At 39.2% G+C, this 14,068-nt stretch overlaps 1 protein-coding gene across 1 annotated transcript in view; it reads right to left on the bottom strand.

The window, feature by feature from the left end:
- Positions 1-14,068, bottom strand: part of Cacnb4 (calcium voltage-gated channel auxiliary subunit beta 4) — a 240,336-nt gene that overhangs the window by 43,754 nt on the left and 182,514 nt on the right. The window contains exon 3 of the mRNA XM_076865433.2: positions 507-626. Within this exon, the coding sequence (XP_076721548.1) occupies positions 507-626 (120 nt within the window). The remainder of the gene's footprint in view (positions 1-506; positions 627-14,068) is intronic.

The raw sequence follows: 14,068 nt of genomic DNA, 5'->3' as shown, positions 1-14,068 counted from the left end.
AACATAATGAGACCCCATCTCAAAACAAACAAAAGGAAAGTTCTGGACTTCACACTGAACTTGAGATGGAAGATTGAAACCTAGAGCGAGAAGAGCAGAGACACCAATATCCACAGAGCTAGAGTTCACGCGTGGCTCGTAATAAAGGCTATATAACAGACAAGTGGGGGTGGTCAAGATGACGGGGAACAAGCTGGTACCTCAGGAGGCTCTCTGCCAACACTAGACATGGCAGGCTTGATATTGCCACATTGCTAAGTTACAAGATGACAAAGAATTCACCATCAAACCAAACATAAAAGGATGAAGGGTCTCAGGAAATGGCCCTCTGGGAATGTTACTAATCTATCTTACAAGGGAATGGTCCAGAGAGGTTGACAATCTGAAGCTTTATCATAATGATCAGAAAATGATTATTCTAGAGTAACAATGTAAGGCAGGGAAAGGCAGCTGACAGCTGCTGAGCAACTGTCAGTTTTTGAACCAAAGAAGGGGAAGAAAGTCACCTTTGCTCTCTCAAGTTGGATAGCCGCTTGTTGTTCTCTCTCCTGTCGAATTGCTTCCCGATCCTCTTCCAAAGAGACATCGGAGTCAGACGGCCTGCTTGTGTAGGAATCCGCTGAACCCTGGAAAAAGAACACAGAAAGGTTTAAGTGAGGTGACGTGTAGCTTAACTGTCATAGGCATAACAGTATCCTGGGGTGAGTTCCTTTCATTTGCATAGAATCTGATGCACGCACTCTGAGCCTTATTGCAGATATAAATTTAGATGGCAGAATATAATTATGCATCTGAGTTATTTGGAAGGTAGCAATGTTGTGAAGGAAAATATTTTGAATAGATTAAGTGCTGGGAAGTAAACTGCAAAGAAAACGATGCGATGTTCAGCCCCAATTCTAGTTTAGTACTATCTTTATAGTAAGCCCATACTCATTTGTGGAACTGAGGTTTCTTTCATTCTCTCCTTTGCATATACTGAACATCTCAAGGAAAAAGAGGCTCAGTTACTATAGGAGCTAAATCCTACCTGTATCTTGGGTTACAGATCATCAATTTGTCTGAGATTTCAACACAGTATAGCAGCATCCTACATTAGTAAAGTGATTTTCCAGTTTCAAGGTCAACACCATTGAAATCTTTCACTGTTAAATTTTCAACCATTGTTCTACACCAGTCAGTATGTAGTTAATATGGACACTGAGAAGAAAAACATTTTGAGACAGAAACAGGGGTGTTCTCAGTTGAAGCCCATGCCCAGAAGGCCTATTTGATCAATACTAACATCTAGCCTGACTCATGTGGTCAGGGGGCTGGAGATGCTCATGCCATAAGGAGAGAGGAATTCCAGAGCAGTAAGTTAAAGTTATCTGTCCCACCCCCACCCCCACCCCAACTAAACAAGCCTGGAGGCTTATCTTCTGGCAGCTCAAGGAACATAGTCACTCTTACAATTCCTTCAGCTGGCATTAGAAGTTGATATTTGCATAGATGATGACATTTATACAGCAGAGGTATTGGTAGGACTGCTGTACTTGGCACATTTCATAAATAGATCTATGTATTTATGATAAGCATAGATCTATCCACATAATGGAGAACTGCAAAAAAAATAAAATAAATAAAACATTTTAAGAAATAGTTGACTACAACTGGCCCTTTGAAAGTTTTTCTAAACTTGGAAGTGTTTATTGTGGGTCTGTGGGGGTAGCTTAGCAGTAGATCTCTTGCCCAGCATGCACAAGGCCCTGGGTTTGATCCCTAATACCATAGGAAAAATGAAAAAACATGAAAAAGAAAAAACAATGTTTATTGTGAATTTGCTGCCTATGGGGGCACCTTTGTCTCTAAGTAAAGAGCATCATTCCAGCTATGGTGGTCTTTCCTATAATAGAAAAAACCCAGTACAGATATTCTGGCAGCCTAGAAGAATAACTCTCAGTTAAAGGTTTTATCAGCGTTCTCAAGCAAGCCCAGTTTTACACTGTGACTCTGGAACGCACTTCTGAAAACTACGCAAGTTACTGGATTACTCTGAAATAGTCTTCTTCTCTATAGAAGAGGGACATTGATTGCCTACTTCACAGGATTAAATGGAATAAGATACAATGAGGCACTAATGTTTATTGAGTGCTCACTGCTGCACCCGCATGGGGCCAGATGCTTTGCACACCTTATCACTCTGAATCCTTGCAGCAGTGAGGAAGCTGAGATGTCAACTTGATTAGTTCAACCATAAAGCCAGCAGCAGGTTCAAAGTCCATGCTAAGCAGGCACACAATAAATTATCTTTCTTATCTCCATGTCCTAATACCGACATTTCTACATCGACTTAAAAGAAGATCTAAGAAATTATATTCATTTTTCAACATGTACAATAGCCCATCTTGAAATATAGCCATTTTTCTTAACTGTATTGGCTGCATAGAAAGCATGCTGTAAATTTGATAATTGCAATGTGTCCAAATTCATGTATGTAATTTAGCACTTTTGAAAGTGCCCTTGACAGAGGAAACACATTTGTTGATCAAATTATAAGCAAATTCCTCTGTGCAAATCTACAGGAGGAAAAAAAAATCTGAACCTACCAAAGGGATAAATGTAGACTGATCCTTACAGATGCATTCATTAGCTAAAAGGATATCTACCTTGAAATCCATTAACACAGTGAGTTCTCTCAGAATACATATTTCGTCCAAAGTTATATACACCTGCATAAAATCCAGGCTAAGAGAGAAAGGAAGTGATGTTTCTAAAATATATATGGAAAGAATTTGGAGTTGGTCCTTGGCAATGCTTTGCTGGCAGTATGGTCCATGGAGCTGCCCGTTCTAACGTGTTGGATCAGCTCCCCTGAGGACTCTGGACCACAAAATGATTACAGTGTGTAAGCCAGAAGGGAGGCACTTGCCTTGTGTGGGGAGAAGAATAGTGACTATAATTCACAAGAAGCGGGCTGCCTCCTGGAGCAATGAGTCAAACAGCTATCAAACATACGCAATCCAGCCTTGCTACCAGGAGATGGCTAATTTCCTGAAACTACCTTAATGACTTTCAAATCCTGGCATTCAGTCATCTCTGAGCACAAGAGAAGCAACTCAAGGACTCCTGCAAATACACTTTATTTTGAAATGTGAACTACACTGCAGGAATCCCAAAATTACTTAATAAGTTCTACCATGGCCAAATGGGAGCAGAAGTTTCTGTTTACGTCCCTATTTATAAGAATATTGATGGAGAGAAAGCCAAGAGGAGACCTCCTGAGCCAGACCAGAGGAAAGACTTGGAAAGAGCAGGGGGCTGAGGCAGGCCTGGTGAGCCTGGGACGGTAGGAGGGGGTTACCCAGAGGTCTGAACAGACTTTTAATGATCAAGAGAAGAGAAATGGCAAGAAGGAAATAAGGCCTAGACGCTAACAGGACAGAACCAGGGACGTGAAGATCAGTAGTCCTGGCCACAGCTGGAAAATGCAGTCCCATGAGCTTATGATGGTTCAGAAGTTCATTTCATAAAATGGGTGAGGAGTGATCTACTCAACTCATCAAGTGATATAAAGTTGGGCTATTGACCCATCGGTGCAAGAGGCAGGACAGTGACTAGGCCCTCAAAGGTTCTTAAGCTGACATCATTGAAGGTCTCATCTTCAAGCTTCCAAGGAAACAATCAAACCAATTGCAGACTTGGAGCCTCCAATGAATAGAATATTTATATATTTATATACAGAGAGGATATTATAGTTTCTATATAAAGACATAAGTGTGTGTGTGTGTGTGTGTGTGTGTATACACACACACAAACATGAAGAAATATATAAAGAGACTTTCAGCAAGTGTGAGTGTGTGTGTGTGTATGTAAGTTATTTTAAAAGTTATAAAAAAATGCATTGTATCCAGGCCCAGTGGGTTGGGCTTGTAGTTCCAGCAACTCGGGAGGCTGAGGCAGGAGGATAGCTTGAATCCAGGAGTTCCAGACCAGTCTGGGCAACACAGCAAGCTCTGTTGTCCAAATAAATAAATAAACACAATAAAGAATGCATCCTAGTGAACATCAGAAGAAACAAACACATAGCTTTCCATTAACATAAGGCCCACAGTCTTTTTCACTTGAATTCAATTTGGAAAAAAAAAAGATTCTAGCCTTATTCCTTTCATGAACTTTTGAGTATGAAATACAAAATGCTGACACAATCATTGGAAAATCCTTCTACCGCTGTTTCCAGGTAGAAAACAGATGATCTCTGGTCAAACAATGGAAGAGCTTCACATTCACAGACAGGGTGTGTGAGCAGCCCTAGGCTTTGGTTGCAGGCAGTGCTGGGTTTACACTGTCACCAGCTCTTGTTGGCAGTGGATATTGGGCAAGTTATTTTAAACTTCTGAGTCCCAAATTCCTTCCTTTGTAAACATGGCTAACAATGTACCCACTGCAGAGTTTCTGGGAGTTTGATTTGAGATAAAACATCATTTTTTATAACTATCATGGGAAAAATTCAGGAAATGTAAGCAATTAATCTTTGACTCCCTAATTAAAGGTTTGGCAGCTTTTCAACAATAAATTCTTGGTCATTCCAGAGTTCTAGGATATAGATCTTAAAAAAAAAAAGTTTTATTGAGTTATAATTACATAGTATAAAATTCACATGTTTTAAGTGTACAATTCAATGATTTTAAATAAATTTACAGAACATAATTTACATACACCACACTTTAAAATTAGAACATTTCTATCATCTCAAAAGAAACCTTGTGGGTCTAGGGTTGTGGCTCAGTGATACAGCACTTGCCTAGCATGTGTGAGGCACTGGGTTGAATTCTCAACACCACATATAAATAAACAAAATAAAGGTTCATTGACAACTAAAAAAAAAATAAGAAAGAAAGAAAAGAAACCTTGTGCTCATTTGCAGTCATTCCCCATGCTCATCTCTACACTCGGGTATCCACTTTCTTATCTTATCCTTTTAAAGCTGAAACAAATGTTCTCTTTTTAGGAACAACTTTCAAGTGTATATGTATCGTTGAATTAAAGCCAGGAGAAGGGAAGTCTACAAATGTTTGATTTCAAAATACAATAATATTGGATCAAAATCTTGCTATTGTTGGGACTCTTGGCCTATTTACGTCATCCAACAGTCCTGGGTCTCTCACTAACTAGCTTAGCTGTCCATTCACAGAACACTGACCACCTTCCAGACACCATAAGAGCAGTGACAAGAGAGAAAAGCTAGAATTTTCCAAGATTCCTTTCCCATATGAAAAATAGGAATGAGATCCTTTTCCAGGGTTACTTTGGGGAATGGATAGATAACATAGATACCACATAGCCTACAAGCCTTGTGCTGGTACTCATACCAGTGTGGTTGAACAGAACTTTCTGCAATGATGGAAAGTTTTGGTGACAGACACATGAGAAATGGGACTAGAGAGACTCAGATGCTATTGAAATTTTTAACTTAATTTTTTAAATTGAAAAGTTTTATTTCCTTTTAATGAAGTTTAAACATTCATATGTTGCTGTGTTTACCCTACTTGGAGGTGCAATAGTAGAAACTCAAAATGTCAGTTTCTCATCTGGATCAAACAAGTGAATGTTAAATTTGGTATAAATTTAGTACTGTAATGATTGCATTGAGCAAACTCAGCACTGGGAGAATCCCATCACTCCAGGTGGGTGTGAGCCTGCTTCTCCTCACTGAGCTCGCAATAATTCAACTCTGCATTTTTCCACAGTGGAGAAGGAAAACAGCCCTTTCTTTCTTTCTCTCTCTCTCTCTCTCTTTTTTTTAATTGGTTCTTTTTCGCTATACATGACAGTAGAATCCATTTTAATATAATTATACAACCATGGAATATATCCTATTTGAATTAGAATCCCAGTCTTGTGGATGTATACAATAGTGAGATTCAGTGTGTGTATTCATATATGTACATAGAAAAATTATATCAAATTCATTCTACTGTCTTTCCTTTTCCTATCCTCCCTCTCTTCCTTTCATTCTCTTGATCTAATCTAATGAACTTCTATTCTTCCCCTCCCCCACTTATTGTGAGTTAGCATCCACCTATCAAGAGAATATTTGACCTTTGTTTTTTGGGGATGGGCTTATTTTGCTTACCATAATAATCTCCAGATCCATCCATTTACTGGCAAAAGTCACAAAGTCATTCTTTTTATGGATGAATAATATTCCACTGTGTATAGATACCACATTTTCTTTATCCATTCATCTATTGAAGGGCACCTTAGTTCCATAGCTTAGCTATTGCTATAACATTGATGTGGCTGCATCACTGTAGTGTGCTGATTTTAAGTCCTCTGGGTATATGACAAGAAGTGGGATAATTGGATCAAATGGTGGTTCCATTCCTAGTTTTTTGAGGAATCTCCATACTGCTTTCCATAGTGGTTGCACTAATTTGTAGTCCCACCAGCAATGTATGAGTGTATGCTTTTCCCCACTTCCTAGCCAACATTTATTGTTAGTTGTATTCTTGATAATTGCCATTCTAACTGGAGTGAGATGTAATCTCAGTGTAGTTTTAATTTGCATTTTTCTAATTACTAATGATGTTGAGCACTTTTTCATATATTTGTTGACCATTTTTATTTCTTCTTTTGAGAAGTGTCTGTTCAGTTCCTTTGCCCATTGATTGTCTGGATTATTTAGGTTTGGCAGGGGATTTTTTGGTGCTATTGTTTTTTGAGTTCTTTGTATATCCTGGAAATTAATGTCCTGCCTGAGGTGCAAGTGGCAAAGATTTTCTCCATTCTGTAGGCTCTCTTTTCAGCTTTTGATTATTTCCTTTGCTGTGAATAAATTTTAGTTTGATGCAATTTATTGATTCTTGATTTTATTTCTTGTGCTTTAGGAGTCTTGTTAAAGAAGTCAGTTCCTGAGCCAATATATTGGAGTATTGGGCCTACATTTTCTTCTGGTATGTTTAGGGTTTCTGGTATATTATGAGTTTTTGTTTTGTTTTGTTTTGTTTTGTTCTGTTTGGCACCGAGGATTGAAGCCAGGGGCACTAAATCACTGAGCCACATCCCCAACTTTTTTTTTTTAATCTTTTATTTAAAGGTAGGGTCTCACCAAGTTGCTTAGGTCCTTCCTAAATTGCTGAGGCTGGCTTTGAACTTTCGATCCTCCTGCCTCAGCCTTTGGGGCTTTTGGTATTATAGGCATGTGTCACTGCACCTGGCTAATACCTAGGTCTTTGATTCACTTTGAGTTGAATTTTGTGCAGGATGAGAGATGGGGATCACATTTCATTCTTCTACATACAGATTTCCAGTTTACCCAGAACCTTTTGTTGAAGAGCCTATGTTTTTCTCCAATGTAGGTTTTCGGCACCTTTGTCCAGTATGAGATAACTTTATTTATATAAGTTTGCCTCTATGTCTTCTGTTCTGTTCCATTAGTCATCATGCCTGCTTTGATGCCAATACCATGCTGTTTTCATTACTATAACTCTGTAGTATAATTTAAGGTCTGGTATTGTGATGCCTCACATTTCACTTTTCTCAGTAAGGATTGCTTTGGCAATTCGGGGCCTCTTGCTTTTCAAATGAATTTCATGACTGTTTTTTTTTTTTCTATTTCTATGAAGAATGTCATTGGAATTTTGATGGGAATTGTTTTGATTGTTAGCCCTTTGGGTAGTATGGCCATTTTGACAACCTTAATTCTGCCTATCCAAGAACATGGGAAGTATTTCCATCTTCTGAGGTCTTCCTCAATTTCTTTCTTCAGTGGGACACAGAACTTGATGACTTTCTCAGAGTTCCCAGGGTAGCTGGGTGAAAGCCTCAGACCCAAGGGTGCCCTCAGGGTTCTTAGGCAACCTTTATCTTTATAGATCCACCCCTCCCTTTCTGGCAAATAATCTTTTTTCTCCTTCACACCCTTCACTAAGCAGGTGTAGAGCTCTTTGCTAGTGGACCCACTAAGGTCCCCACTCCGTCTCCAAATACACAGGCCTGTAGAGTGCAGGGCACAGCAGGACCTCTAGTTTGTGGAAAGAAAGATGCACACCCCATCAGAATCTATCTTTGTTTCATGATATCACAGTATTGGGTAACTGGTTCACTGACCAAGGTGGTGCTTAATTATTGCGATGTTAATTATTAACAACCCCACCCTCATAACATGGGTTGCTTTTTAAAAGTATGGCTTCCCAATGCCTTAATCCAGAGCCCTGGGTAATGCATACATTCCCTGCATCCTAGCAGAACAAGGAATGGATGAAATTTTATTTCTGAGATGACAAGTTAATGCCAACCTGAGATTCTGGAAAGTGAACTGCAGAGTGCTTTTCAAAAGACATGTTTTACTATTTCTGAGTTCACAAGCTATCTCTAGACTATCAAGGTTTTGGCTTGTGATTTCTTTAAGCTTCTACCTAAATGATATGGTTTTTCCTCAGCATTTTAGATACTGGTGATGATTCTAAGGTACCTTTAAGAGTTTTCTTTTTAAGTGTAACTCCTCCAATTGTGTTCTCACTACTGATTTACAAATTACCTCCTAATTAAAGGGTGATTATACATAAACACACATTTTAGTAAAAAGTAAAGCACAAGATTTGTATGAATGTTCTCATAAATAGAATACAAAGTAGTGGGTTCTATCGTAATGATTTTATATAATTTATTTAAAAGGAAATAATGATCATTTAGAAAAGTTGATAACTTATCCTGCGTGTTGTGCTGACTGATTTCAGACAGGTATTTCTCTCAAAGGTCATTCATGAAGATAATAGCAGAAGAATTTTAATTGACTTCCACAAGTATAAGGAAGCAGGTGACAGAAATACCCAGACAGAAATGGAAGGCAATCTATACCAGCCATGACTATTTAGACACTTCTGGGAAAGAAGCTGAGATGCAGCCACCAGTGAATTTGTAAATTAAGCTGAGACGGGAATTTAGGATAAAGACAGAGATATAGCCAGGTGTGATGGCACATGCCCATAATCCCAGCGATTTGGGAGGCTGAGGCTAGAGGATCACAAGTTCAAGGCCAGCCTCAGCAACTTAACAAGACCCCAAGCAACTCAGGGATACCCTGTCTCAAAAAATAAATAAATAAATAAATAAATAAATAAGAAGGGCTGGGGATGTGACTCAGAAGTTAAGCATCTCTGGGTTCAATCCTCAGTACCAAGGTGGGCAGGCGTACTGAGTCTCAAAGGAAATATCCACAAGTCATTGAGTTGCAGAAAGCACGGCTGTAAGTCTTGAGCAACATGTCCTCTGCCATGCCCTTGTAAAATGAGGGAAATATGCAACTACAGGGAAAATTGGCATGAAACTGTGCATCTCCACCCTGCCCCCAACTCCGGCCTGGCCCCTAACTACAACCTCTCTATAAGTATTGGACCCCTAACTCAAGGAGAGGTTTCTTACTCTCAAGATAGCCTGCATTCTTCCTCAAATGTGTATCTACTTCGTAAATAAATCTCTTTCTATGCCTTCGCTGCTGCATTTTGAAATTCCTTTCCATCGTGGATGCCAAGAAAACTGTAGATCCTGAGGCAAAATTCCTCTCCCCCTTAGGAACTCCCTTCTCTGGAGAGACATCTCTTCTATCATGACAAAAGCACTGGAGATGGTGGTAGCAGAAGGATAGTTCCCTCTATACCGGGCTGAACCTCATGGTTTAACCTAATACATGGGCAAAGAACAAAGATTACTTTATATGAATGCAACTTGGCAAAAACTGCCTTGATATTCAGTGCACGATGCTATAGTTGTAAGAAGTGCTGTTATCAATAAGCACAAGCAACAATTCACCTGTGAGACTAAAGGGGAACAAGTTGAGAAAAGCCACTAATATTTTTGTTTCCAACAAGAACTCTTTCTTAATGCTAGGGATGATGAGTGAGGAGCCTGTCTTCTGGGAAAGGGAAAGTGACCACCTGCTGGGAGACGGTGGCCTCAAGCAGTCAAGTCTTACTAGTTACAGGCCGCAGAATGACATCATGAGCCACTGAGCAGCCAACTGGGAACCAGAACAATCAAATCTTTGTGAGAGGTTCTGACAATGTGACACAGGTGAGTGACTGGGCCACTCCAGCTGGCTGATCCCAGCACTGGTACCTGGACGCATCAGCTACAGGACAAGGCCTTCTTCCAAGGGCAGCGTCTCAAGCTGCACTAATCTAGTTCCAGCAGAGACATGAACAAGGAAGCAACAGCATTTCTCAGGAAATCCTGGCTGTGCAGCTGGTAGAAGCAGTGCCGCACACCATGGGGCAACTAATAGTTTCTGGTAAATGTGGATTTCTGCGGCCCTTCTGGAAAGGTGAGTGACTGAAGTGCTTCCTTCCCACACTCGCCCCCAGAGCATTTTACAAAGCTGCCTCAAAACACAACTTTTACTTTGTGGCCTCTTTTTCTGAGAGTCAGATTAGAGATATGACAACAGTAGACATGTTTCTCCTAAAAGTAGCTTGGGGCAATCACTACAGAGTCTTAAAAAAAAAAAAAAAAAAAAGACTTTTCCTTCTATCAAGGGGAAGAGTAATACAGCTTGTTTCAGAAGAGAAGACGAACTTGAACCTTTCCTGTGTGAGCTTTGTAGCCCCGGGAACTGTCTGATGAAAGGCCATCTTTAAATAATTCTTCAGGATGATGTTTTCACTGGTTCAAGTTTCTCATTAAGGTAATACCTGCATACAGCTTACGGAATCCAGGTGTGTCATCCAGAACAGAAGTGCTGGGTGCGGGGTGCAGCTCAGTGCTAGGGCATGTGCTAAGCACGTGTGAGGACCTGGGTTCAATCCCCAACACTACTCCCCCCAAAACCAGAAATGCATTCCCCAGGAAGCTAAAGATACAGTGGCAACCAGAGTCAAGCATCATTTCAGGCAGGGGTTGTGTCACAGTAGGTTTAGTGGTGCCCAGAGCTTCCGGCACAAAGCCCTGTACCTCATAGGAGCTCAAAGATACCTCTTGGATGAAACAGTAAATGAGATGGCTTCAGGGGACAGGGAGGGAACTTACAAAGGGAGCATAATCTTCCTGCCTCCAACTGCTGCTGGAAACATGCTGGAAAGATCCGTGAAAGGCAAAATCAATTTTAACCTGAGTGAAGGATATAAGAGTTGACTGAAAAAATTCATTTTCAGAAATTGCTCAGAAAACATATTAAAAAGAAAAAGGAAAATTATCCTTTTAAATAGGTATTGAAATATATTCTAAAATAATAAAAATGAAAAATGTTTGGCACTGGCATGAATCAGTGAAATAGCATAGAATGCGCAAATCAACCCCTAACATGGAAGATTACTATAGGATGTAGGAAACAATTCAAATCAATAGGGAAAAAGTGATTGTTCAATAAACAATGCTGGGACACTTAGCTAGATAACTGGCAAAAAACAAAACACGGATCCCTATTTCATTCTTTATTACAAACTGAATTTCAGAAGAAGGGATTTAAAGGTACAATTCACACACCACCACTAGAAGAAACTATGGCTAAAGATTTAAAACAGCATGCCAAATGTTCAGAATTTTTTTAAGATGGAGATATTTGACTATGTAAAAACTTTTAACATTTATCTGGGAGAAAACATAATAGTCAAAATGAAACTGACAAAAAAGAACAGACTGTCACCTAAGTAACCTGGGTTTAATGTTCTTTGTATTCATTGAGCTCCAACATATTCATAAGAAAAAGACAAACACCCTATCTCTTCACTCACCCATATAAGAAAGGATAAAAACAGTAAGGAAATAGAAAAAGAAAAAAGAATACACCCGAAACACAGTAAAAAGATGTTCAATCTCCTTCCTAAGTAAAGAAATGTCAATTAAGATATGATAGATCTTTTACCTATTAGATTAGCAAAGATCAAAACATCTGATAATAATCAATATTAGTGAAAACACAATAAAACTGTCACTTACATGAGTGGTAAGAATGTAATTGGTTTAATATTTTTGGTGGTAATTAGGCAAAAACAACTGAGCCATTCTACTTGAAGAAATTCATCCCACAGATAAGCCTATATCAGATTTGTATGTATAAATGTATATGCAAGAATATTCACAGCCATATTGTTGATGAGAGCTGTTAATATTTGTACGAGGTCAGCTAGGTACTGAGGTATACACCTGTAGTTCCAGCTACTCAGGAGGCTGAGGCAGAAGGTCCCTTGAACCCAGGAGTTCAAGGGCCAGCCTGTTCAATATAGCAAGACACCATACAAGGGGGAGGGAGAGGGGAGGGGTGGAGAGGAGGAGAAAGAGAAAATGAAAGAAAAAAATTTACGGAAGGTCTTTGGTTTGGACTCAGCTTCTGCACTAGGTACAACAGAGTCCCTAAGTTGACACTTCAGGTCACCAGACTGAAACTAAGTTGTTTGTCAGACCAGAGAAATCAAGAGAAAGATGAGAGCCAAATTCCTGAACAGGCCAGTTTTTGCTACCATGGAAAGGAAGTCCTCTGTGCTTTAACCTTTTCAAATAAAGTAACTTCAAATTGACCAGTCTGCTTTTTGTTCCTAGTTTTCGTTTGTGTGTGTGTGTGTGTGGGGGGGGGTATTGGAGTTTGAACCCAGGAACTTGTGCATGCTAAGCAAGTGTTGTGCCACTGGTTACATCATCAGCCCTTTGAATTTTATTTTGAGACAGTCTTACTAAATTACCCAGGCTGGCCCTAAACTTGTAGTCCTCCTGCCTTGGCCTCAAGAGCAGCTGGAGCCAAAAATACAGGTGTGTGCCACCATACCTGGTTCCTATTTCTACTTTCTTCAGCCCTTTTCTGCCTATGAAGCCAACTCCTTGATTCAGCTCATTGGACTAGTTTTGAGGTGTTGCTTGATTCTAGAATTGCATATAAGAGACAAACAGATCTTTAAGCTGAATTTGTCTTTTGACATAACAAAACAATCAGAACCTAAATGTTTACCCACAGAAGACATGATTTTAAAAAGCAGAGCTCATTCATACACCACAATAGTGTACAGACATTAAAAAAACATGATGTAGAACTTTAAGTGATGTAGTTTGGCATGTCCTCCAAAGGCTCATGTGTTGAAGGCTTGGTCCCCAGTGCAGCAATGTTCACAGTTGGGGCTTTTGGGGGGAAAGTAATTGGGTTGTGAGGGCTCCGATCTTATCAATGGATTAGTCTATTCATGGATTCATAATCTGAAGGCATTATGAATTGGAGGTAGTGAAAACTGCAGAAGGTGGGACCTAGTTGAAGGGAGAAGGTCCTTGGGGGTGTGACCTTGGAGACTGTGTCTTGTCCTAGCCCCTTTTTCTCTTGTTCTTTACTCTCCAACCACTGTGAGACGAACATCTCTGCTCTGTGACAACCTCCCCAGCAGGATGTTTTACCTCAGAATCCAGGGAGCCAAGTGACCCTGGACTGAAACCATGAGCCCAAATAAAATTTTCCTACTTTAACTGTTTTTCTCAGGTATGCTGTCATAGTGACAAAAAGGTGACTAACACACTAAGTAATGAAATGTAAAATTGTGAAGTCACAAGATCAAATCGCAAAACAATCTAGTAGATTGTTTTTAATTGTGTTAAAATAAATACAATGTAGGTCTATTGAAGAGGGAAATAAATAATGAATTTCATTCTATACCCTTCTGTATAGTTTGAATTTTTACTTTGAGACTTTTTTTTTAAAAAGAAACTAATATTATACATATGTTGTATATTTAAAATGAATAAATATTTTTATGAAGTTACGTACCTTGAAATTACCTACATTGACTTCAAAAGAGTGATACCGATAGGTAGCATTAAATATGGTAATCATCATCACAAATTATAGCCATTATGATTTATTAAGCACTTGTTATGTTCTATGGTTAGTTTAAGGTACTTCTATTAATAATGTTCTTTAGGGAAAAAAATATACCCCAATGACAGGCTCCTGGGGGCCCAGACAATGGCTATGATAATGGAGTTTTTCTATTTGATCACTTATGTCTTAAAGTGAAGCTGTAGGTCTCTATTAAAAAATGACTAATGCAACTTAATGTAGTAGTTCACTTTAGGTACTGTGAACTACATTTATAAAATGGTGAGCAGTCTGAAAGTATTT

The sequence above is a fragment of the Callospermophilus lateralis genome, chromosome 9, assembly GCF_048772815.1.
Source record: "Callospermophilus lateralis isolate mCalLat2 chromosome 9, mCalLat2.hap1, whole genome shotgun sequence".
Lineage (NCBI taxonomy): Eukaryota > Metazoa > Chordata > Mammalia > Rodentia > Sciuridae > Callospermophilus > Callospermophilus lateralis.
The sequence above is the reverse complement of the archived record's forward strand: the minus strand, read 5'-3'. Positions and strand labels throughout refer to the sequence as shown.